Source organism: Myxine glutinosa, chromosome 3 (assembly GCF_964187855.1).
Source record: "Myxine glutinosa chromosome 3, kmMyxGlut1.1, whole genome shotgun sequence".
NCBI lineage: Eukaryota > Metazoa > Chordata > Myxini > Myxiniformes > Myxinidae > Myxine > Myxine glutinosa.
The window spans coordinates 36,625,806-36,652,327 of record NC_136263.1 but is presented as its reverse complement, the minus strand read 5'-3'; the positions used below and the strand labels follow the sequence as shown (position 1 = coordinate 36,652,327).

The 26,522-nt window shown below is 47.6% G+C and overlaps 1 protein-coding gene across 2 annotated transcripts in view; it reads left to right on the top strand.

The window, feature by feature from the left end:
• LOC137423689 (proton-coupled amino acid transporter 1) overlaps positions 1 to 26,522 on the top strand; it is a 168,232-nt gene that overhangs the window by 44,519 nt on the left and 97,191 nt on the right. For both annotated transcript variants that reach the window (XM_068111101.2, XM_068111102.2), the window contains exon 4: positions 143 to 231. In XM_068111101.2, the coding sequence (XP_067967202.2) occupies positions 143 to 231 (89 nt within the window). The remainder of the gene's footprint in view (positions 1 to 142; positions 232 to 26,522) is intronic.

Here is a 26,522-nt window from a genome sequence, read left to right as displayed (position 1 = left end):
ACCTTGGCATTCGCTTACATCACAGTAAACACAGCATTACGAATCTCAAGTGTTCTACTTTTGCTTTTCTGTGCTTGAATGAATACACTGTTGTTATTCATCCCTACTCCCACCCCACCTTCCAAATGGTTATTGTCTGCAGCTGGGTCCCATCAGTCTCGTCGTCATTTCAATCGTTTCTGTGCACTGCATGAACCTGCTCGTCAAATCATGCCACTACCTGTGCCGCAAGTGAGGATGCATTATGTATTATTTGAAGGCATGAACAGTTCGATCTCGGGCGTGATAAGTTCGACATAATCTCATTGTCATAATATTATCTCATCTCATAATCATGACACAAGTTTTATCCTCACTATAAGTAAAGCATCGGGGCACATTGGAATGCATTGGCATATCCCCTCTCTTCTCGCAGCTACTCCTGGGCAATCATGATGGAGTTTGAAGAAAACGTTGACAAGTCAGGAGACGACGATGGTTCACGAGCGAGCGGTATTCAATGACAAAGGACGGACTATAACCGAAACAGGCCCGGACAGGCCAGGCCTGGAAATGTCAAAACGAAGGTTACTGACCTTGAAATGAGATAGAAAATAATGTATAATCAGTTATGAGGTTGGTTAGCTACACAATACCAAAAATTCGGTTAGATTCCGACAACTTTGAAACTTTAACCTTTGTGACCTTCAAAGGTCGAAGGTTCTGAAATTCGTTGTAAAACTTGTATTTCATGATGTATGTGATAATATAAGATCATGTACGACATTTCCCTCTATCAGGAAGCGAACAATGTAATAAAACCATCACAAATCGACTTTTCTAAATTTCGTGACCTTGACCTTAGGGCGAAAATGAAAAATCGAGCTCCGTGGGGCTAGACACATGACATTGGCCTAACCAAATACCGAAACCCCTGTCAGATTCCACCAACTCCCTCGGAGAAGATGTAGCTTGAACTCAATTACCCCCTAAAAAGACATCTTTTTCGGGCGTCGCTCCACCCACAATGGGCGAAACACGCACACTCTAGGCAGGACACAACTAGATCATGATATTGTTACGGTTTTCAGAACCGTCACTTGTAAATAATAATCCATTGTAAATAATTCCCTGTAAATATCCCCATTTTCCAAAGGTCAAAGGTCGCACCCTAGTTAGTCCATATTGCAACACGTAGGACACCATAGGAACCTTTCAGTTATTTCATTAGTATGTGTTTCAGGTAAGGCTCTGTTTCCAATAGTTTGACTCTGCGTTGCATTAATCAAATAACATAGGCCCCTTTACAAATCCTGTTCATTTTGCGGCTTGCCTCCCTCCAAATTCTGTTCCCTTGCTTGCCAGTAGCGTTCGCTGCCTGGCTCAAGACGCCATTAACCATGCGGTCAGAGCGGAGAAAAAGGGGGAGGAGTTATCGGAGCGAGGTGTAGCCCTGTTAAGGGTGGGGTCGGTGAGCCCTCGTGACCAACCAGGGCCGAGGCGAGCTCACCGGTGGGTGTGTCCTAAAAGCACGCGGCTTGATACCCGAGCGTGTAATATAAGCGCTCGCGTGGGACTACTTAGAGAGTTGAGTTGAGTCAGAGACACGAGTCGGTTGGAGTTGGAGTCTGCCGAGTCTGAGCCTGCCGAGTCTGAGAGTCTGCCGGGGAGAGTGGCACCATTGCACGCGTCACGATTCCTCCCATTCCCGGACGAAATTCCTCCCCGATATATGAATCCCCCCGCATGTAAGGTCCGCTCGCGCCGACAATACCCACCACGCTGCCTGCCGGGTTTCGCCACGGAACCGGAGCGTGGACCGAAGTGAAGCGTGGACCGGAGTGGAGCCTGAACCGGGGCCGGAGCCAACGCTGGCCCAGTGGCCCATCTGCTTGGACCTTCCTTCCTGCTATTCCCCTTTCGTGTAAGTCTGTTTGTATTGTCCTGGGCATGTTAATTAAGATTGTATAAGCTTGCCCTGTGTCCTTTTGCTCTTCTTCCCTTGTACATGCCCTTCTTTCGTTTCCTCTTCGGGTTTTTGTACGTAATTAATAAATCTCTGTTCTTCCTACCTTTTGGTTTCCTCTCCATCCGATCGCTTTCGTAATTTCTCAATTGAGTATACGTGGCACGATTAGAACCGCTCAGAATCGGGTTAGTCTTTTTGCTAACGGCTCGAATCGCGGATTGCTAAACCGCTCGGCAATTTCCACCTGTCCGTGGTTCGAGCCGGAGTTATTTCCCTGCTTCGCGGAGGGATTGGTACGCAGGTTTTTGGGACTCCATCTTGACAAATCACCCTGGCCAATCTCGCCCGCGGAGGAGCGTTATAACTTCCAGGCCTGGGGGAACGGCCAGCTTAAGAGACGAGGGGACTAAGGGACTAACCCTTGGTAAGGGGAGCGCCGACCCCCGGATCCACAACAATATCAACCTCCCACCCAAGTTTCATCAAGATCGGATGATATCATCGGGTGGTTATGCTGCGGACCATCAGACAGACAGACAGACACACACCCATGACGAATATAGTGGTCACTCTGTTTGATAACTCGTGAACCAACAAACATTTGTTTTGTTGTCTAATAATCTTGCATACGATGATAAGTGAAGTGTAATTATGTTTGAAGATGCTAGGCCATAAATGATTCCCTTTTTATGAGAAAAAGGCAAAATGTCGTACTTTTCAAACAAATTTTGTTTTTTTAAGCAGACTTTGGTAATGGTTATATACAGATTATGGAATACTCTCACTGTTAGTGCTCAATTTTACATACTAATGGGCACTCTTCGCCCGTCAGACCACCTCCTCTTGGCAATGTGCTGCGACACATTCTTGGAAATGCACTTTATAATTTTTGTAATTTTTGAAAGAAATGTTATTGATCACAACATATCATACTCCATATAGTTAATTTTGAGAAGGTTCAATTATATTATGAAGATAACGGAAGATCATTTGTAATATTGGCTACCACCAAAGGTGGCCCTACTTCCACCATTATATAGTGTTTTTCGCCACACGACGAGTTCAGGAATGACCGAATCACATGGGCCGTCAACCCGCCATGGCTGCCAGCCGGGTTCAATGCCCCAAACCAGGGTTACAAGCTTTAAGTCCCAATATCTCGTCAAAGGACACAAAGCCGACTGAGGGTTACGTGCTCACATGGTGCACTCGTCAGATGTATAACGGAGCGGCTGGTTATGACGCCCCGTCCGTTACTTTACTAAACGCGAGTCACTTTTACCCAATTATGCACCTTAATAAGGGAGGGGAAGGGGTGGGGTGGGAGGACCTCCCCTCTCCTCCTGCTGCCTTAACCTCCCCTCCCCTCTCCTCACACTGCCTTCCCCTCTGCTCCCCTCACATTGCCTTCCCCTCCCCTCTCTTCATGCTGCCTTCCCCTCCCCTCACCTCACACTGCCTTCCCCTCCCCTCTCCTCACACTGCCTTCCCCTCCCCTCTCCTCACACTGCCTTCCCCTCCCCTCTCCTCACACTGCCTTCCCCTCCCCTCTCCTCACACTGCCTTCCCCTCCCCTCTCCTCACACTGCCTTCCCCTCCCCTCTCCTCACACTGCCTTCCCCTCTCCTCTCCTCATGCTGCCTTCCCCACCCCTCTCCTCTCCTCATGCTGCCTTCCCCTCCCCTGTCCTCATGCTGCCTTCCCCTCCCCTCTCCTCATACCACCTTCCCCTCTCCTCTCCTCATGCTGCCTTCCCCTCCCCTCTCCTCATGCTGCCTTCCCCTCCCCTCTCCTCATGCTGCCTTCCCCACCCCTCTCCTCATGCGGCCTTCCTCTCCCCTCTCCTCACATTGCCTTCCCCTCCCCTGTCCTCAAACCGCAGTCCCCTCCCCTCTCCTCATGCTGCCTTCCCCTCCCCTCTCCTCACATTGCCTGCCCCTCCCCTCTCCTCACACCACCTTCCCTTCCCCTCCCCTCCCCTCACACTGCCTTCCCCTCCCCTCACACTGCCTTCCCCTCCCCACTCCTCACGCTGCCTCTACCTCACATCTCGCAGGGCCTATTATTTTATTAAAACAACAGCTTTTTCCTCATTTTATTCAGACATCACTAGATTTTGACTTCTATTTCAACCTATTTCGACCATGAGTTCGAAACTATTTCGAAAGTTCGAAAGTACTAGTTCGAAAAGTTTCGAAACTATTTCGACCATGAGTTCCGATCATGAAATATGGAATCAGATTTTGAATATCACGTTTTAATAAGCCTACATGATATATTATTCAATCTTGCCAGGAGCCAAGCACATTGTACCTCACCTCACACAACCAATCAGCGTAACCGCAAACGGACGAACAGACGAACGGACAGCCATCTCTGTTTTATATATATACACTACATGACCAAAAGTATGTGGACGCCCCTTCTAATTAGTGGATTCTGCTATTTCAGCCACACCCATTGCTGACAGGTATATATAATCAAGCACACAGCCATGCAATCTCCACAGACAAACATTGGCAGTAGAATGGGCCATACTGAAGAGCTTGGTGACTTTCAACGTGGCACCGTCATAGGATGCCACCTTTCCAACAAGTCAGTTCATCAAATTTCTGCTTTGCTAGAGCTGCCCCAGTCAACTGTAAGTGCTGTTATTGTGAAGTGGAAACGTCTAGGAGCAACAACAGCTAGGTAGGCCACACCGCGAAATGGTAGGCCACACAAGCTCACAGAACGGGACCGCCGAGTGCAGAAGCGTGTAGCGCGTAAAAATCGTCTGTCCTCGGTTGCAACACTCACTACTGAGTTCCAAACTGCCTCTGGAATCAACGTCAGCACAACACCTGTTTGCCGGAAGCTTCATGAAATGGGTTTCCATGGCCGAACAGCCGCACACAAGCCTAGGATCATCATGCGCAATGCCAAGCGTCGGCTGGAGTGGTGTAATGCTCGCTACCATTGGACTCTGGAGCAGTGGAAACGTGCTCTCTGGAGTGATGAATCACGCTTCACCATCTGGCCGTCCGACGGATGAATCTGGGTGTGGCGGATGCCAGGAGAACGCTACCTGCCCGAATGCATAGTGCCAACTGCAAAGTTTGGTAGAGGAGGAATAATGGTCTGGGGCTGTTTTTCATGGTTCGGGATAGGCCTCTTAGTTCCAGTGAAGGGAAACCTTAATGCTACAGCATACATTGACATTCTAGACGATTGTGTGTTTCCAACTTTGTGGAAACAGTTTGGGGAAGGCCCTTTCCTGTTTCAGCATGACAATGCCCCCGTGCACAAAGCGAGGTCCATACAGAAATGGTTTGTCGAGATCGGTGCAGAAGAACCTGACTGGCCTGCAAAGAACCCTGACCTCAACCCCATCAAACACCTTTGGGATGAATTGGAACGCCGAATGCGAGCCAGGCCTCATCGCCCAACATCAGTGCCCGACCTCACTAATGCGACTGACTGGAAGCAAATCCCCGCAGCAATGTTCCAACATCGAGTGGAAAGCCTTCCCAGAAGAGTGGAGGCTGTTATAGCAGCAAAGGGGGGACCAACTCCATATTAATGCCCATGATTTTGGAATGAGATGTGTGATGTTCGGGTGTCCACATACTTTTGGTCATATTGTGCATATATATATATATATCGCAACAATATATATATATATATATATATATATATATATATATATATATATATATATATATATATATATCGCAACAATATATATATATATATATATATATATATATATATATATATATATCGCAACAATATATATATATATATATATATATATATTTATATCGCAACAATATATATATATATATATATATATATATATTTATATTGCAACAATATATATATATATATATATATATATATATATATATATATATATATATATATATATATATATATATATATATCGCAACAATATATATATATATATATATATATATATATATATATATATATATATATATATATATATATATATATATATATATATATATATATATATATCGCAACAATATATATATATATATATCGCAACAATATATATATATATATATATATATATATATATATATATATATATATATATATATATATACACAGTGGAACCTTGACTTACGAGTGCCCCAACTTACGAGTTTTTCGAGATACGAGCCGTCGCTCCGGCGGTTTATTGCTTTGAGATGCGAGCCGAGATCCGAGTTACGAGCTTTCGCCACCCCGGTCACGTGGTTATCTTGCCGTTCAAGTACAGTATCTCTATCGTATAGCGCTGCATTTTAGTTTTTGCATTTCGGTTATTTTGAGTTTTGCCGCCAGGTGGGTTCTGGTCACGTGGTTATCTGGCCGTGCACGTACAGTATCTCTATCGTATAGCGCTGCATTTTAGTTTTCGCATTTCGGTTATTTTGAGTTTTGCCGCCAGGTGGGTTCTGGTCACGTGGTTATCTGGCCGTGCACGTACAGTATCTCTATCGTATAGCGCTGCATTTTAGTTTACGCATTTCGGTTATTTTGGAAAATTTCTTAGTTTTAACCATGGGGCCTAAGAAAGTGAGTGGCAAGTGCAGTGCTGAGAAGAAGAAGAGGATGATGAGCTTGGCTATGAAACACGCAATCGTCGAACAACATGAGCGAGGTGTGCGTGTTGTCGACTTGGCGAGGCAGTACGATCGTAGTGCTTCTACGATATGTACGATTTTGAAGCAGAAGGAGTCGATAAAGGCTATAACGCCAGCCAAGGGCGTTACGATTATTTCAAAGCTCCGGACCTCTATCCATGAAGACATGGAGAAGTTGTTGATCTTCGTCTGATCTTCAAGGTAAATACACTTAATAAAACCAGTTTATTTCTTTACATTGTCTTTTATTATGTACAGTATATACGAGGTCGTGCTTGTTTATACATTATTTGTTATTTATAAAGTACATTTTTCTTATTTAAAAACACGTAACAAAAAAAATTGGTGTGGTTTTTGTCGGGCTGGAACGGATTAATAGCATTTCAATGCATTTCAATGGGGAAATTTGATTTGAGATACGAGCAATTTGAGTTACGAGCTCGGTCACGGAACGAATTAAACTCGTAAGTCAAGGTTCCACTGTATATATATATATATATATATATATATATATATATATATATATATATATATATATATATATATATATATATATATATATACTGTCATCCCTCGCTATATCGCGCTTCACTTTTCGCGGCTTCGGTACATCGCGGGTTTTTCTCGCTAGTATATGTAAAATTATATATCGGATTTTTCATTATATCGCGGGATTCTGCAGCCTATAGGTATTTCTATTTTTTTATATTTTAATTATTTTTGCGGTAAAATAAGCATTTTCTAGCCTAAAAAATTAATAACAATATAAAAAAAATATAACACATTAATTAAAACCTATATTAAAGGAATATTACAGTAAATCGAAATAAAATACGCATTATAAATGAGTAGACAAAGAATCGCGCATTTTGAAAGTCCCGTATTCTGGGGGTAATTAACTTGTCCATGATTCTGGGGGTAATTAACCCATCCGTAAGGAGGGTTCTTGGACGGTTCTTCGCTACTTTAAGTAATTTGCAAGGTTGATGCCAAACTGTGTCCTGCAGTTTAATGATCAATATGGTTTTAAGAGTCATCATACTTTGGGTAACCTCTAATTTACAATAACTTATGTTTACAACTTAGAGACACATGATCATGATGACGATTTCGATGATGTTGTCTAAAGCTGCAATTAAATTAAGTCGCTGAGTAACATGAATGACCGAGGTTGTGGAGGATGGGATTTTTCGGTCATTACCTTTTGATACAGATGAGATATCTGCTTCATCACTGCATCAGATCAGGAATAACCACCCTCCTCACCTCCTCTCCACCCCCCACTGCTTCCTACAAATTAACCATCAGGAAGCTGCTGCATATGCAAGAGGAAGCTAATGCATTCCGAATTAATTTTCAAAATTAATCATCATCTCTATTTTGAATAGCTCATGAAGACTTCTTTATGCTTAGGCCTCAGGTTTGATTAAAGGCACTTTTGTCAATTATTGCCTTTTGCTTTCAAAAACACAATTTGCATCAATGTAAATACTTTGTTGTACTGTACTTGTGTAGTTCCATGATCATATGTATATGTTTGTTTGTTAATTAATTGCAATTATAAAAGAACTTGCATCAATGTACTGTACAGCTATATATACATGTACAAATATTTTTCTAATACGTAAGGACTAAGGATGGGTCTCAAAAGTGTGTTTAAGAGTGTAGAAAGGGTTCATAAGAGTGTGGGAAAGGTTTATAAGAGTATGGGGAGGGTTTTTAAAGGCTTAAAATATATAAAAATAATAAAATTAATATATGGTTTCTACTTCGTGGATTTTCACCTATCGCGGGGGGTTCTGGAACGTAACCCCCGCGATAAACGAGGGATGACTGTATATATATATATATATATATATATATATATATATATATATATATATATATATATATATATATGTATATATATATATATATATATATATATATATATATATATATATATATATATATATATATATATATATATATGTATATATATATATATATATGTATATATATATATATATAATATATATATATATATATATATATATATATATATATATACACAGTGGAACCTTGACTTACGAGTGCCCCAACTTACGAGTTTTTCGAGATACGAGCCGTCGCTCGGGCGGTTTATTGCTTTGAGATGCGAGCCGAGATCTGAGTTACGAGCTTTCGCCACCCGGTCACGTGGTTATCTTGCCGTGCAAGCACAGTATCTCTGTCGTATAGCGCTGCATTTTTGTTTTCGCATGTTGGTTATTTTGAGTTTACGCCACCAGGTGGGTTCCGGTCACGTGGTTATCTTGCCGTGCACGTACAGTATCTCTGTCGTATAGCGCTGCATTTTTGTTTTCGCATGTTGGTTATTTTGAGTTTACGCCACCAGGTGGGTTCCGGTCACGTGGTTATCTTGCCGTGCACGTACAGTATCTCTGTCGTATAGCGCTGCATTTTTGTTTTCGCATGTTGGTTGAGTTTACGCCACCAGGTGGGTTCCGGTCACGTGGTTAGCTTGCCGTGCAAGTACAGTATCTCTGTCGTATAGCGCTGCATTTTTGTTTTCGCATGTTGGTTATTTTGAGTTTACGCCGCCAGGTGGGTTCCGGTCACGTGGTTATCTTGCCGTGCAAGTACAGTATCTCTGTCGTATAGCGCTGCATTTTTGTTTTCGCATGTTGGTTATTTTGAGTTTACGCCGCCAGGTGGGTTCCGGTCACGTGGTTATCTTGCCGTGCACGTACAGTATCTCTGTCGTATAGCGCTGCATTTTTGTTTTCGCATGTTGGTTATTTTGAGTTTACGCCGCCAGGTGGGTTCCGGTCACGTGGTTATCTTGCCGTGCACGTACAGTATCTCTGTCGTATAGCGCTGCATTTTTGTTTTCGCATGTTGGTTATTTTGAGTTTACGCCGCCAGGTGGGTTCCGGTCACGTGGTTATCTTGCCGTGCACGTACAGTATCTCTGTCGTATAGCGCTGCATTTTTGTTTTCGCATTTTGGTTATTTTGGAAAATTTCATGTTCATGTCGAACATTTCATGTTCATGTTCATGTTTTCATGTTCATGCCATGCCAGGCCACAACTTGTTCAGAGTGCCGGCGATAGCTCGCCTTCTCTTTGTGGAAAACATGGTGAGATCCTTAACATCCAACAACTAATGGGACGCAAACGGGGCGCCCAGCTTAGCGGTACACACATTGATGAATCACCCTGCCTGTGATTCACCCATGACAGGTTATAGCTGGGTCGGGATTCAAACCCAGGCTGGACAGTTTAGAGTCAAGTGTGCGTACCTCCAGTCCAGGCCATCCTGCCAACTTGTATGCTGCATACAGGTGAAATATAAAGCGCGAGATATTTTTATATATACTGTATATTTAAAAAAAAATTGGTGTGGTTTTTGGCGGGCTGGAACGGATTAATAGCATTTCAATGCATTTTAATGGGGAAATTTAATTTGAGAAACGAGCAAATTGAGTTACGAGCTCGGTCACAGAACGAATTAAACTCGTAAGTCAAGGTTCCACTGTATATATAATATATATATATATATATATATATATATATATATATATATATATATATATATGTCGGATTGAGACTTAGGACTTGGGACTCAGAAGAACTCAGAAGAAAGGAGCAACGGATATATTTATTGGAACTCGAGTACTCAAGCTTGAGGACAGCAAAGTTGCATTGAAACTCACAAGGAATGACCAACAGTACAACAAGATGCTCTGAAATAATTCAATTAACATTGCTTTATATAAAGGAAAGTCAGGGGTGGAGTTAGCTCACAAGACACAGAGACAGAATGGGCTCATTGGGTCCCCCACCATAGTCCCATCCTGTTGTTCAGTTAATTAAAGGAAGTTCATCCAAGGCCAGTCATGGGTTAGCTTCTGATAAGGAGATGGTCAGCATTATGTGACAACATGTTTACAACTTTCTGTATAGCAGCTGGCCTGGGAAAGTACAAAGGGGAGTGGTCACTCGTAAAACTGTCAACTTGCAAGATAATGGCAAAAAAACAGGAAACAGGCAAAGAGAGATAAGGGTTGCCTTCAAGGCCTGGAAAGGGGAACTAGAGATTGCGCCCACGCAGGCCAGAGCACAGAGGCAGAGAACTCCTTATTAGGATATTACACATCCTCAATGCAGTAGAAAGAACTCAGTATCAAAAAGAGTACAGTAGCAAGTCAAAACAAAACATATAATTGGTTATACTTGGTAATTGGTAAAGCAGCAAGGATATACAAAGGGGGAGGGGCATTACAGCTCCCTACATACCGCCCTTTTGGATCTAAGATACAAAGTTATCTACGAGCCAATCAAAGGCCTTTATTTCAAACAAAAACAGAAAAATCATTCAACATATCACGCGAAGGCAGCCCCGTAAGAATGTCCCGTACCAAAGCACCACACAAACTCAGTAGGATGATTCGCGTCTGTATGTGAGTATGCAATGTAAGGCCGTAAAAGCAGAGTGATCAAATGGCACACAAAATCCACCAAAAGAGGTGGAAGAGAGAGAGAGTGTAACTAAACGTAACGTACCACACGAATGCAGCCCAGTGAGCATGTCCCGTACCCAGTACCGCACAACGAACCCAGCAGGCTGATCCGCGGGTGTGTGGGTGCAAGTGGGTGTAAGTGGATGTATGATGTAAGTCGGGTGTAGATGGGTGTATGAGGTGAGACCGTAGAGACATGAAGATCGAATAGCGCGCCAAATCCACAACGAAGACCTCTGGTTCCACCGGGGTCCACACCCAGGAAGATCTCCGACCCACCCTTGGACCACAGAGGTGCAGCCGGACTCCTCCCCAACTGGAGCTCGCCCAGGCTTCCCCAAGTGAAATCCTTGTCGATCTTCAGCGCTCAATCGATATTCATGTTCATGAGGTCTCTTACGTGCTGGTGATCTGGGGAAGACACAACATCGTCAGTATCAGGTGGCTCAAACCTATGGCCATAAAATAAAGCATAACGATCCAAAGGTGGGAGAGAAACTTCCTTTGGGTCAAAGTCGAGATCGTCCGAGGCGATGCTGCTTGCTTCGCTGTTATTCAAGGGCGAATCTCCAAAACAATCAGACTCGGAACTCAGAGTATTTTCACGATCGAGTTCCTCTCCATCCGGGCTTGGGTTCACAGCTGGGTCCAAATCCCGAACTGGGTCAGTGGCGTTTGACTCACTGTGGGCTTGTGAGACATAAAGGTGAGCTCGTGAAACATGGAGAGGCAGAGCCTGCATTGAAACATAAACATCAGCCGGGGACTCTCGCAAGTGGCCCACATCATCATTGGTAACATCATCAGTAACATTATTTTCAGGTGGCGTAGGCCTGCGGAGTGGACGGCCCATAGTCATAGCCACGGCATGGCATATCGTGAAGAAACGAGAGGAATCCTTCAGGAAATCGTCGATTTCTTCTTCCGACGTGTCGGGGCCCAGTTTAAACGGCCTTCTGGTAGCCTGAAATGCTTCGAGGTCCGCATAAGTGTACTCGACATCATTATCGGTAATATCAGCAATGGAAGAACAATCTTCGGAAGCGAAGATCTCATTGTCGCGGCCCAGGGACTCGTTCAGGTCGTCGTTCCAGGATCCGCGACTGGCAGTTGAGTTGACAGCTGGTGTGTCATCCGGACCCGCGATCCGCTGGTCGATCATCACCATGGCCTTTTCCGGTGTCGTCTTCAGTGTCCATCCTGTGGAAAACTTCCTCACACACGCAAGGACTAAAGCCTTGATTATCACACAACTAACCACGATTCCAAGGACTATTGCCAAAGCGGTTAGTACCCACTTTACAATTGTGCCTGTCCACCCTTTGAACCAGTCGGTAAGCCACTGGTGGGAGGCTTCCCGATCCAAGCGATCCCTTGTCAATGAGTGAGCGCTTTCCCTTAACGTTATAATAGCAGCACTGACACCCTGTGAGGGGTCAGGAATAAAAGTGCAACATTTACCCTCAATTATCCCACATACCCCTCCTCGTTCTGCCAATAGCATATCTAATGCAACCCTATTTTGCATAACCATTGTACGCAGATGGACAACTGTGTCCAACATTTCGTCGTGTGCTGTAGCGGTGGCGTTGGCCACAGTTTCTAAGATTAACGCAATTTTGTCAATGCGGTAACTGTTCATGACCGTCCCAGCCCATGGGAAGAAGAAGCTAACGGCTTTCTCCCAATCAGCGCCGTGTAAAGTAGTGGTGTCGTCGTCGTGCCAATAGGTGCTTCGTTGTGTCCTTATGAGTGCGGTGGTATTATGCAAGTGCTGTCGCATTTCCATCTCTGGGAAAACTGATCCTAAATAGCAAATTCCTCCCCAATTATCAGGTAAATACGGGTAAGCTTTATTCCCGCATACAAACATGGTCCCGTGCGGGGCCACTAAATGGGTGGTCATGCAAGTGAGAAGACCTGGGATAGTGTTTGTCCCGTTTTCCCCTTTCCATGCCAACTGGAGGTGTGTGAGGTTATGCAAGGGCGAGCTTGTAACGTTCACTAGGAGCGTGTGTTTCCCTTTTCTCGGGTCCGCGGGAAGGGTATCTCTACACACGGATTTGCCTACCATTACTTGGCCCTTTCCTTCTAAGCAGAGGGCCCCCCATGCCGGCTTGACCCAAACCGGCGCCGGACGTTCCTCAAAGTGTCGGGACTGGATGGGGGGTGAATACTGGAAAACTCGTTTACACGCAGTTCCGTCAGAACCTTGGCTTGTCAGGGTTGTACTAATGCATTTGGTATCTAGTGGCTTCGAGCACAAATCATTGAGTGATAGGGGTAACACTACCATTGGTATGCCTGCTGTGCTGGTGCGGGGAAGGTGCATACACATCCAACACTGTGTCCTATTCTGTACTGTGGCCATATGCCGTGCGACCTTCCAGTATGTGTTCTCCTCTGGCTTCCTTCTTACTTCCTGGGCAGGAGGGGGTTTAATGACGTAGGCGGCACAACTAGGCCGGAATTGGTGTTGGGTATCTCCCCTCTTTTTGTTCCTTCTAATCAGCGTGCGCGGGGGCCATATTCCACATTCAAGTATTATCGTGGTGTGTGGGCCGACGAGGGCATGCGACAGTAGGAGAGTAGTATTGTCGATGCCCGTGCCCCATTGATATCCTGCGGCGGCGTGACTATTCACGGTCCCAGTAAACCTTCCATTTTCCACCTGTCTAACTTTAGTTAAGACTATGCGTGGGGTTGTCATGCGTGCCTGTGGTGTCCCATTGTGTACCACCATGGCTTCCATCCATCTTACAGATAACCACTTGAAATGTGTCTCCAACTCACAGCAATGTACTACTATCCCCTGTCCCCGGGGAGCCGTTATGTATTTGACGGAGTAAAGTTTAAATAACGTGTAGTTGTCGTGTCCTGGGTATTTGGGGAGATCCTCTCTCAGTGGGTTAAACTGCAGAAGCCTATCCTTGGCGGGGTTTGTTAGGCAGCTGCCCAGAATTCCCATCATCATGACCGTCATCGCCGCCCTTAGGAGACTGTGGTGCCCTAGACGGTGCATTGTCTTCAGCGGTGTGAGGTGTGGTGTCTGCAGCAATGTGAGGTGCGGTGTCTTGTGTGGCTTGTGGTGCGGGGATGGACAACTTACAATGGGTGGCGTGGATCCACGAAGGTTTACCCTCGCAGAAGACTGCCGTCGGTGTGACCAGTAGCACCTGGAATGGTCCCTTCCACCGTGGCTCCAAAGCAGCCTTGCGGGTGAAGTGCTTCACGAGCACCCAGTCGCCGGCCTGAAAGTTGTGGATGGCGTGGCCTATTGGTTCAGGCAGCGCCTCTCGTACTCGAGCATGGATGCTGCGTGCCACATTCGACAAGCCTATGCAAAATCTCAAAAGCATGTCATCCATTACTGGCAAAGCAAGGGTGGACATGTCTGTTGGTGCTGAAACGGGCAAGCTCATAGGTCGTCCCATTAATATTTCGTGGGGGGAAAGGCCCGTAGTGCGACCCGGGGTGGAACGAATGCTCATCAATGCAAGCGGAAGAGCCTCTGGCCACCTCAAGCCTGTGTCTGCGCAAAGTTTCGCTAGTTTATTCTTTAAAGTCTTGTTCGTTCGTTCCACAAGTCCTGAGGACTGTGGGTGGTAGACGCAATGGAAGGATTGTTTAACGCCCAACGCCTTCAGGATGCCCTTAACCACCTGCGCCGTGAAATGGCCTCCTTGATCTGACGAAATTATCTGGGGAATGCCAAATCTGCACATAAAATCCCGCACGAGGCGCTTCACTACTGTCGGAGCATCGGATTTGACGCATGGGTATGCTTCGACCCATTTGGTGAACGTATCTACGATTACCAACACATAGCGAAACGACATGCTTGGTTCCAATTCTGTAAAATCGAACTCAATAGTTGCGAACGGCCCACTAGGCGGGGGTCGTCCCCCATCATGTGCATGTCTCGGCGGCGCCCCTCTATTGTGTTGCTGGCAGACCACACACGATCGGCACACTTCGGATACAATCCGTGACAGTCCTGGCGCTGCCCAAGTGTAGTCTATCTGTCCCATCACCCCCCTCTGGCACACATGACCATTCTGATGAGCCATGCGTGCCAGCCAGGGCAGTAAAGCCTGGGGTGCTATAGGTTTTTCATCAAGGGTCCACATTTCCCCTGGCCCAGGGCGTATCGCTCCTCGTTTGAGCCAGACCTCGTGTTCGGCCGTCGGTGCAGCATTTTGCAAATTTATGATATCGTCCTTAGTTGGTGTGGCGGGTGGTCCCGCAGTCGGTATGTCAGCAATCTGTGCGGCTGTCTTCTGTGCTCGTGTCACCATCGGCATGTTGCGTTCTATCTGTTGGTTGGCGGCCTTTCCTGCCGCCTCGTCCGCCCTTGCGTTGCCCCGGGCAACGTCAGTGTCCGCCCTTTGGTGGCCACGACACTTAATTACCGCGATAGCGCGGGGAAGTAAAATGCTTCGGAGGAGCCCTTCTACCAACGCGCCATTCTTTATCACTGAACCGGCAGATGTGAGAAAACCTCTCATCTTCCAGATGGCTCCTTTATCGTGGACTACGCCGTGAGCGTAGGCCGAATCTGTGTAAATGTTGACGGCAAGGCCTTCCGCCAAGCTGCACGCTCTGGTCAAGGCGCACAGCTCCGCCTGCTGTGCGGAAAATGTAGGTGGAAGACGCCCGCTTTCTACCGTTTCGCTATCCGAGCACACGGCGTACCCGGACAACAGAGACCCGTCCCATGCGCGCCTAGCTGATCCATCGACATAATATATACAGTCGGGGTATTCTAAGGGATTGTCCTTTAAATCCGATCGCACCGTGGAGACTAGCTGCACAACGTCGGAGCACACATGAGGTTCGCCCTCCTCAGGAGTGGGCATCAGTGAGGCTGGGTTGAGCGTCGTGCAACGTTCGATCGTGATGTTGGCTGCAGTGATCAGTGCGGATTCGTATTGCATTAATCTAGTGTTAGACAAATGCTGTGTGCTTCGCTGTAACAACAGCGAAGTGACGCAATGCGGTACTCGTAGCGTTACTGGGTGTCCCATAACAATGTCCGCTGTTCTTTCTACTGCGTACCTGGCCGCTGCCACGGCTTGCAAGCACACCGGAAACCCTTGTTCGACCGGGTCTAACTTTTTACTAAAGTAGGCCACCGGCCGCTCCTTATCCCCATGGGTCTGTGTCAAAACTGACTGGGCGAAACCTCCCACGGCGTGAGTGTAAAGGGTAAATGGTTTCGCATAATCCGGGAGTCCTAATGACGGTGCCGTAACCAGCGCCTGTTTCAGCCCGTCAAAACATCGCCTCAATTCATCCGTCCATATCAATAGGTCCGGGGCATTTGATTTGGTCGCCTCGTACAGTGGTTTAGCCAGCAGCGCAAAATCAAGTATCCAAGTGCGGCAATATCCCGTCATACCTAGGAAGCGCAGCATTTGCCGTTGCGAGCGAGGGCGAGGCAGCTCCGTGATAGCGGTCACTCGTCCAGCATCCAATTCTCGTTTTCCGTGCGAAATGGCGTGTCCCAAGTAAGTTACAACCTGCCGCACAAACTGAAGTTTTGGTCTGCCTACTTTGTGGCCTTTGGCCGCCAAGGCCTTTAATAGGGCCAAAGAATCCATTTCGCACGCCTCCTTTGAAGGGGAGCAAATCAACAAATCGTCAACGTATTGCAGCAACACTGACCCTCCCTTCAATTCCACATCCGCCAGGTCGCGGTGCAGCGCCCGGGAAAACAGAGTGGGGCTATCTGAAAACCCCTGAGGTAGTACTGTCCAAGTATACTGGCGCCCCCTATGGGTGAAAGCGAACAAGTATTGTGACTCAGGCGCGATGGGCACAGAGAAAAACGCAGAACAAAGGTCGATGACCGTGAAGTATGTTGCGTCCGGCGGAATTGACATCATGAGGGTTTCTCCGTTTGGAACTAGTGGGTGTATGCCCTGTATCACCTTGTTCACCTCCCTTAAATCCTGTACAAATCTCCATTTGTCCTTTGACGGCTTTTTAACTGGCAAAATTGGTGTATTACATGGGCTGTTAGTTTCTACGATAATCTTCTGTTCCACTAGGGATTGAATCACTGGTGCTATGCCTACGTCGGCCTCAGGTCGTAGCTTATACTGTTTTACGTTTGGCAAGCGCATCCCCGGCTGCACTGCTATCACTAGAGGTTTGGCGTCTCGCATCCGTCCAACCTCACCGTCGCTTTTGGGCCATAAATTGTCTGGCACCTCCGCTAGGAGGTAATCCGACTCACCCGGGTCCGTCAGCACTGCCCTCATGGCATAGGTGCCTTTGGGGGGCAACTCTGCCTCTTCGAACTTTCCGTCCCTCCGTTCTGCCTTAATGTCAATTGAGAACCCTTCACCGTTTTCGAGCTGTTTCAAAGTCCAGCGGCCCCTCTTACACCGATAACCATGTAAGGGAACTTCTCGTAACCTCCCTACCATCCAACCTACACTTTCCGGCGGCCACCCTTTGGCAGTAGTGAGGGTAACATGGGCGACCGCTCCTTCGGGGTATTGGGTCAGCGCATGCTGACTCGGGGTTAGGACTACCTCAATTCCTATTCCCTCACGCCCGATCCATACCCGTGACAAGTGTAGAGGCATCCATTCGCCCAGCTTTTCCTTAACCCTTTCCCGGTAGTTCTCGTCCTCACCCGTTGCATCATAGTACGCAGTGCAATGGGGTGGATTATCCTTTAAGTCCTTTATCGAAATTTGGTGCTGTTGCATCCAATCTCGCAGCACTGAACTGTCCAAACACACATTATCTATGATATATGTCCAAGCAGACAAAGCCCCTGGATCCAAGCGCCACCAATACGCGGTGGGGCCGGGACGAGCCAGTGCCGTCATCAACAAGTCGCGTTTAGACTCCGCGACGTCTACGAAAACTCCCTCCTCGGTACATGAGATTTGACAGCCCAAACGGCACAATAAATCCCGTCCCAGCAAATTCGTCGGGGCGGTAGTGGTCATCAAGAAAGCATGTTTAGCCTCCAGCGGGCCGCATGTTACTCGCACTTCCTCCGAAATAGGAAGCGCTTGGGGTAAACCCGAAACACCCAGTATTTGAACGTTCCTGGCCGTAGGGCGCAAAGAGGGCAATTGCCCCTTGTTAATTGTGCTGCGAGTCGCGCCCGTATCTACGAGAAATTCTAATTGTCTTCCCTCCACGTCCAACATCATGGTTGGTTCCTCTGCCGGTGTCATGGTCAAGAGAGGACACTCCTTGGGCGACTCGCCAGCGTCCCGTCAATAGGCCCCTCTATTGTATTGGGGCTGAAACCCCTTACGAGCCTTTGGGCAATCACGTATCCAGTGTCCCATCTGCTTGCAATAATGGCACGGTTCCTGCGGAACCGGTGGTGCGGAGGGCATAGGTCGTCCCTCTACGGCTCCCCTTCCGCCCTGCCTACGTTCTGGCGGCCCCCAAAGTGACTGGTTCACTGGTTGCCACTGCGGCGGACCCCGAGGCGGGGCCCAGTTCCCCCTTGGTCCGTTCTGCATCCCACTATTGGGGGGTGGTCCGGGGTTTTGGAGAAGGGGTCTTGGTGGATACCAATGTTGGGGAGGGGGCCCTTGCACATTCCAAGTTTGAGGGTTTTGAGGAGGAGGGGGGAGAGGGGGTGGTATTGTCCATTGTTGTTTTATTTCGTCCATATTAATTAGTCCAAAATCTTCCTCAGTACAACCGTCGTGGTTTTCATTTTCGCTGTGGATCCACTCTCCGTTGGGGAATTGGCCCTTATAGAAAAAAGGATAACGACTCCTCCTATGTTCCTCTGGACCTCGAACAGGTCCCCACTTCTGGCACTGTTCGTGTATGTAGTTCTGACTCTGATCCCCCTTTTTATTCTGATTAAATTGAGCCCGTTTCTCTTGGACAAACATTTGCAATATTTCCTCCTTAATATCCTTCTTCTCCTCTAGGGAGGAGCCCGGGCATTGTTCCAGTTTGTCGCATAATTCGTTGGTTGTCATTCCCTTCCAGCCGAAGAGGACGGTCTGTACCTGTTTCTTTAACACCGGCCGAAGCCCCTCGATTAGATATTGGTTTACCAATGGTTGGGGTAGCCCTCCCAGCTGCATCGGACCCAGTCCTCCCCAGCGCGCAATGGCCTTTTCCAACCTTTCTCGGTACTCTCCAATTGGTTCTCCTGCCTTTTGTTTTATGGCCCCGATCTTTCCCCAATCCGGACCTCCTGCTGGCAACAGCGCCTGCTCAATAGAATCTAGCAGCAGGACCTTTAGAGCATCCCATTGCGCTTGTGTTAACAGGGGGTTTGCACCAGCCCTTGGGTCTGCCACCGGCCAGTGTGCTCTTTGTCTAGCCCTTTCCCATACCTTGGGTGGGAGCACGGACACTCCCATATGGGTTATGTCTCGATAGTCGCACTCGCCATCCAAAACCCAATTCGACATGGTCGGCACTATCTGCCGTGGATCCTCAATAAGCAAATGTTGAATCCTTGCCCGCATTACAGTTAAAGAGGATTCTTTCCAAGGTACTCTTTCCCGAACCCCATGACCTGCTGCGTCAACCCCGATAACTTGTACAGGGCACAAGGTTTTCCTTTCCTCTATTTCCTGACATTCCGATGGGGTAGTTTGTGAGGTCCTTTTCCCCTTACAACCTACCAGTGAGGGGTATAACCCATCCGGTCCTATCGGTGGCGGGAACCCTGCGATGTCGGTCCCGTCATCTATTCCGTTAGCCCCGAGTTGTGCAAACGGCCTTCCCTGGCTCGGGTGGTTCTGGGGTATCTGGGGCGCGATGGTAGCGGGGTTATAGGGAGGTGGTAGCGGGGGCGCAGAAAGGATAGGTGGTGCCTGAAACCCCGGGACAGAGCTTAGGACTGGGGCTGGGGAGGGTAGATTGGTCACTGCCTCCCCTCTCGCGGGGTCTGGGTTTTCAACGAGCGGCATCAGTCGCGCGTTGGCCTGCCTCTCTATTTCCTTAAGCGCTTCATCCTGCTCTTTATTCGCCTGTTTCCTCAGACCCTTGAGTTTTGTTACCTCACCGGCCAAGCTGGCCTGTTTCGACTTTGCGTGTCGCTTCATCGCTTCTTCCTTCCACCAGCCAAAAACTTTCCAATAGTCAGGCGGAAAGTGTTTCGTGGCCTGTTCGAACTTTTCTAATGTCTCATACAATACGTCCAATTTTTCCAGCGCAAAAGACCCTCCTTCGGGCCACGGTTCTCCTAAATCCTTCGTCAATGCAACCCATGACTTCCCTGGTCTCACAGCAGCATAGCCATACCTCTTAAACATAAAAAATGCTGGGGTATGTCTAAGCGGTTCACCTGCCTTTACTGTCTTATTACCCATACTGTTACCCATCCTAGGAAAATTTAGTTTACCGACGTAGCCTTGTACTCGTGAGGATCGCCCGCCTCGCGTTTACAGCCGTCTACCTAACTCTGAGAGGCTCGCAGCCTCGTACCCGTGAGGTTCGCCCGCCTCGCGTGGTACGGCCGCGCTACCTACTCTCCTGAGAGGCTCGCCCGCCTACACAGCCGTCTATCCTACCCTTACTGCACTTTCCTGGCGTCCTACGCCCGTATAATAGTTCTGATCTTACTTAAAATTCCAACGTCTCCCGGGTAGGCCTCGGTTCGGGACGCCGCCCTTATCCTTACCCTCACAACCCAGAGATCTATTACCCCTTAACCTCAGGCGCCCAACGTGGGGCACTTCTCCTTACGTAACGTTACCCTAACGAGTCCATAAACAATCAGTTGCTCCAGGACCCAAGCGGTCCGTAATTAAATTTAGGTTCGTGGAACAGGTATGAGCAGGGAACGGAACGTACGGCGACCGAGCAAGAGAGAGTGGGTTACAATTTGGACTGACCCCCGGGCTAAAAAGGAAAAAACAAAAGAAAACCACAGCTCACCTGACCCGGATCAATTGCCAGCTGGTCTCTCACCACTCCCTTGCCTGGGACCGCGTCCCGGACTGCCCAGACTGATCCCACCGCTGCCACCAGTTGTCGGATTGAGACTTAGGACTTGGGACTCAGAAGAACTCAGAAGAAAGGAGCAACGGATATATTTATTGGAACTCGAGTACTCAAGCTTGAGGACAGCAAAGTTGCATTGAAACTCACAAGGAATGACCAACAGTACAACAAGATGCTCTGAAATAATTCAATTAACATTGCTTTATATAAAGGAAAGTCAGGGGTGGAGTTAGCTCACAAGACACAGAGACAGAATGGGCTCATTGGGTCCCCCACCATAGTCCCATCCTGTTGTTCAGTTAATTAAAGGAAGTTCATCCAAGGCCAGTCATGGGTTAGCTTCTGATAAGGAGATGGTCAGCATTATGTGACAACATGTTTACAACTTTCTGTATAGCAGCTGGCCTGGGAAAGTACAAAGGGGAGTGGTCACTCGTAAAACTGTCAACTTGCAAGATAATGGCAAAAAAACAGGAAACAGGCAAAGAGAGATAAGGGTTGCCTTCAAGGCCTGGAAAGGGGAACTAGAGATTGCGCCCACGCAGGCCAGAGCACAGAGGCAGAGAACTCCTTATTAGGATATTACACATCCTCAATGCAGTAGAAAGAACTCAGTATCAAAAAGAGTACAGTAGCAAGTCAAAACAAAACATATAATTGGTTATACTTGGTAATTGGTAAAGCAGCAAGGATATACAAAGGGGGAGGGGCATTACAGCTCCCTACATATATATATATATATATATATATATATATATATATATATATATATTGTTGCGGTTTTGAGAACCCACGCAAGTAACATCATTAAAGGTTAAAGGTTGCACCCCATAGGTAGGCCACAAGCAACACGTAGGTCACCTTAGCACGGTAGTTATTCCTTAGTATGTGTTTAGATAAGGCCATTCCCAATAGTTGCATCTGCGTTGCGTAAAACAAATAAGAGTAGGCCCCTTTTGTTCATTTTGGCAGCCTCCCTCCAAGCGACGCCATTAAGCGAGTCGTCAGGCAATCTCGGGTAGTCGTCAGGAGCAGGCAATCTCGGGTGGCGACTTCAGTGGCGGAGGTGCGCAGGTAGGTAGACCTGCTGGTAGAGCCACACGACCCAGCCCCGAAATTGTGCGAGGGCACAGATGGAAAAATGGGGGGAGTGAGACCCCAAATTTGAGAGGCACCACAGTATGGTCAATGGGAATTGGTTTTTAGAACCACATAGTGTGAAGATGGCCAATGGATTGGCAGGGCAAGACCCCAGGTAGTTTAAAGAGTTAATGTCAATTAGAAGGATAGTTAGGAGTTATGAAATCTCTTCGCCCCATCCACATCCACTCACCGAGGTGATAGGACTCCACACCAGGGTTTTGCAATGTTTGGAATGTAAGACGCATCATGACGGAGTTTGACATTGTGTGTGATTCCATCCCTTCCTTCTTGGGAGGGATTGGCAGACGAATTCGGAATTAGGGGGAGATATGGGGGACGAGACAGTCGAGACGGAATTAGTAAATTGTGTAAATACGGGGAAGGGCGAGGGTAGTATAGATTGACATGGGGGATGACGTACGAGTAGGGACGAGCTTTCTCAGCTCGCTCTCCCGCGCCCTTCATGTCGCATTGCCTTGTGTTGATGTGTATCCTTTTTTTTTTTTTTTTTTGTTTGTATACTGAATCGAGGCTCGTGAAAGAGCTAACATTTACTTCACAAACAAATCAACCAGACAAACAAAATATATAAAAAGAAGGAGCGGAAGACAAGATGGGGAGAGAAGGGGAAGCACACAAACACAACATTTGAGAGCAGGGAGATGTGTGGAAGGGAGAGGGCTTGGGGGGAGGAGGCGTGGGAAGGTGGGGGGGGGGGGGGGGGGAGAAGTATAAAACACAAGGACACCAAGGACTTCCAGGACAGAAGTTGGTATTTCAAAAAAGTGGAATTGGGGTGAAATTAGCTTGTGTAGAAAAGATCAAGGTTTTGGATGGGGGAAGATAAGAGATGGTGGTGAACAGCTGTTTTAAAGACCTGGAGGGTGGAGTGGGATTGAAGAGAGTGAGGGAGTTTGTTCCAGAGGTGGGAGAAAAGAGTAATGAAGGAGTGAAGGTGAGCAGAGAGTCTTGATTTTGGCAGTTTAACCATAAGAGGGTTGCAGGCAGATCTTGTGCGACCTGTAGGAATATTTGCGGGACAGCGCCCAGAGAGAGCTGGGGGGGCAAGGCCAGAGAGGAGTCGGTAGAAGACGGAAAGACCACCAACCTGCCTGCGGTGAGTGAGTGAGAGGCCCTTGGAGTTAGCTTGATCGCGGGAGATTCCAATGATTCTGAACGCTTTGGTTTCAACAGCGTGAAGACGAGCTAAGTGTGAGGCAGGAGCACCAGCCCAGAGGGGAGAGCAGTATTCCATTGAGCTGCGGATGAAAGCCTTGTATGTGGTGAGGAGCTCAGATGTGCCAAGGAAGGACTTCGCACGACGGAGGATGCCCAGTCGGCGACTGGCTTTGGAGGCCAGATTTGAAATGTGGTTTTCCCAGTAAAGATCATGGCAGATAGAGAGACCCAAAAGCTTGAGTGACAGAACTTCTTGGAGAGGATTATTCAGAAAGTGGATGGGAGGGTTGTCCAGTCGGTCTTTTCGGAGAGACATCGTAAGAGTGTGAGATTTGTCAGGATTGAAAGACATGTTCCACTTGTTTGCCCAGTCTGTGATTTTGTCCAGGTCAGCAGAGAGTGAGGAGGCTGCAGACTGCCGATCTGTGGGATGAAGAATGGAGCGACAGAGTGGAGAGTCATCAGCAAAGAGATAGAGAGGATTTTCAAGAGAGTCAGAGAGATCATTGATGAAGACCAGAAAAAGCACAGGGCCCACAACACTGCCTTGGGGAACTCCAGCCTGAACAGGAAGAAGAGATGAGAGAAACCCATTCAGGGCCACATGTTGACTACGACTAGAGAGGAAGTCCGCCAGCCATGCGTGGAGATTTCCATGGATACCAAAAGAGGAGAGTTTGGTGAGCAGAGCAGGGTGCCAGACCGTATCGAAGGCATATGATATGTCAAGGGAGACAGCTCTAATTTCCTGTTTGGCATTGAGGACCTCCATCCATTGCTGAGAAAGCAGAAGCAGCATGTCCAGAGTAAAGTGACCAGGTCTGAAACCAAATTGATGATCAGAGATCAAGCCATTGGAGAAGAGGAAAGATTTCATATCTGAAGCAATGATGGATTCCATGACTTTGCTGATAATTGGGAGAAGGCTGATTGGTCTGTAGTTGCTGGGATCTGTTTTTGCACCTTTTTTGTGCAAAGCGGTGATGTTGGCAGATTTCCAAGCAGATGGCAGATGACCTTGAGCAAAAGAGAGGGTGAAGAGAACAGAGAGAGGGAGTGAAAGAGCGGAAGAACAGGATTTTAGGACCCGTGGGCTGATGCCGTCAGGTCCAGTTGCAGAATCAGAGTCGAGGGTTGGCAGAAACTTTTCCACCTTGTCAGGAGGAAAGGATACCGAGTCCAGGAGCAGCTGGGTACAGAGAGGGATGGGTTTGGGACACAAGATTTAGAGGCAAACACAGAGTTGAGGCATTCAGCTTTTTCACGTGCGGAGTCAGCCGTGTGGCCGTTTGAGGTGAGGGAGGGGATGGAGGGGGAACAAACACCAGAAACAGATTTGACCAGACGCCACCAGGATTTTGAAGAGGGAGACAGATAATGAGTTCAGTCCTGAGAACGGAGAGATATTGTTTCCTGGCTCTCCTGAGGGTGGACACGCACTTGTTTCGGGCTTTGTGAAAGGAAATGAGATTTCCTTCCGTTGGATTTGCTTTCCAGGAGACGAAAGCAAGTTGTTTCTGGGCAATAGCCTCACCACAAGATTCCGTGTACCATGGACGGGAGGAAGGGTATGACAACTGAAGACGAGATGGGATAAATCTGTGCATGAGAGAGAGCAATTTACTTTGGAAGAATTCCCAGGATGTGTTGATGTCAGAGGCGGTAGAGATGGGAGACCAGTCCAGATGATTGATGGCTGCTTGAAGACCGTGCCAGTTGGCCTGAGTGAAATGCCAAACCCTTGCGCCCTTGCCCCCCGCTAACCTCTGCTTTGTCTTCCTCCCCACTCATGGACCTATGGTCTTTTGTCGAGGGGAGTGTGCAGGTGCCCTGAGTTGTGCGGCTACACTCTTACGCTGCACCCTTCTGCCTGCCTGCCTGCATGCACTGATACACCATATGGACCACACGTTCTGTGGCCTGGCACCTTTGCTGGAGCAGACCATTGCTGCCAGCAGTATCTTACTTGCGGACCACTGTTTTTAAGTGGTGCACATGCCAAGCAGTCGGACCACCTACTCTGGCCCTGCTGGCCAAATAAAAAGCCGACACGGTTTGTGCACTTTTTTATTATTCCGGTGTGCCAGGAAGAAAGAGCTCCAAGTTGTCACGGCACACCGAAGAAGAAGATGCAGCCAAGATCCATCGGCCCAGCAGCCAAGCACAAGACGTCATCATTAATTATTTTAAAATGTTTCTTGTGCATTATTGGTGATGGTGCTTTTTGTGCATTTTTTTTATATTTGGTACATATGGGTGTATGGTGTATTGGTGCAGTGCAGTGCAATTGGTATTTCCTCTTATCAAAAACACTTCTTTTTCCCACAAAAGGCAGGTCCTGGGTTATAGTTGTAAATAATTAATTAGTGTCTTGTAAATAACTTGCTCCCCACCGGCTTTGTGTAGTTTGGAAATAATTCCGTAATTCGGTTAATTGTGGGCACGAGTCAGTTAGATAGTACACAACGCAGCAGGTGGGACATATCTAGTGTTAAAACTCGCACTCAGGGTGAGGTTAAAAGTAGAGGGTAACCACACCTAAGTGTCACACTAAGTTAAAGTTGTTTCGGCCCGGGCCGGGCCTGAAGGAAAGGAGGGTGCAGTGTTGCAGTTTTGAGAACCCACACAAGTAACATCATTAAAGGTTAAAGGTTGCACCCCATAAGTAGGCCACAAGTAACACGTAGGTCACCTTAGGACGGTAGTTATTCCTTAGTATGTGTTTAGATAAGGCCATTCCCAATAGTTGCATCTGCGTTGCATAAAACAAATAAGAGTAGGCCCCTTTTGTTCATTTTGGCAGCCTCCCTCCAAGCGACGCCATTAAGCGCTCTCCAGTCTGTGCCCCATCGGCCCTCCCAATTTGTTACGTTTCCTTAGCCAGCAGCCTTCGCTGCCCTTGGGCTTCCGCTCCACGATGTGAGGCCCGAAAAGGGGGGCGGAGCGCAGGGATGAAGGTGCGGCCACGTCAAACAGCCATGAAGGCGGAGCCGGTAAGCCATCACCAGCCAACCAGGGCTGAGGGGAGATCGCCTGGCAGGGCGTGGTTGGGGCTTCCAGAGCGTTCGCTGGCTTATCTTATAAAAGCGCGGACACAAAGCCCTCAGAAGGACTGACTCGGCGAGCTCGCATGAAAAGGACTGACAGGACTTACGC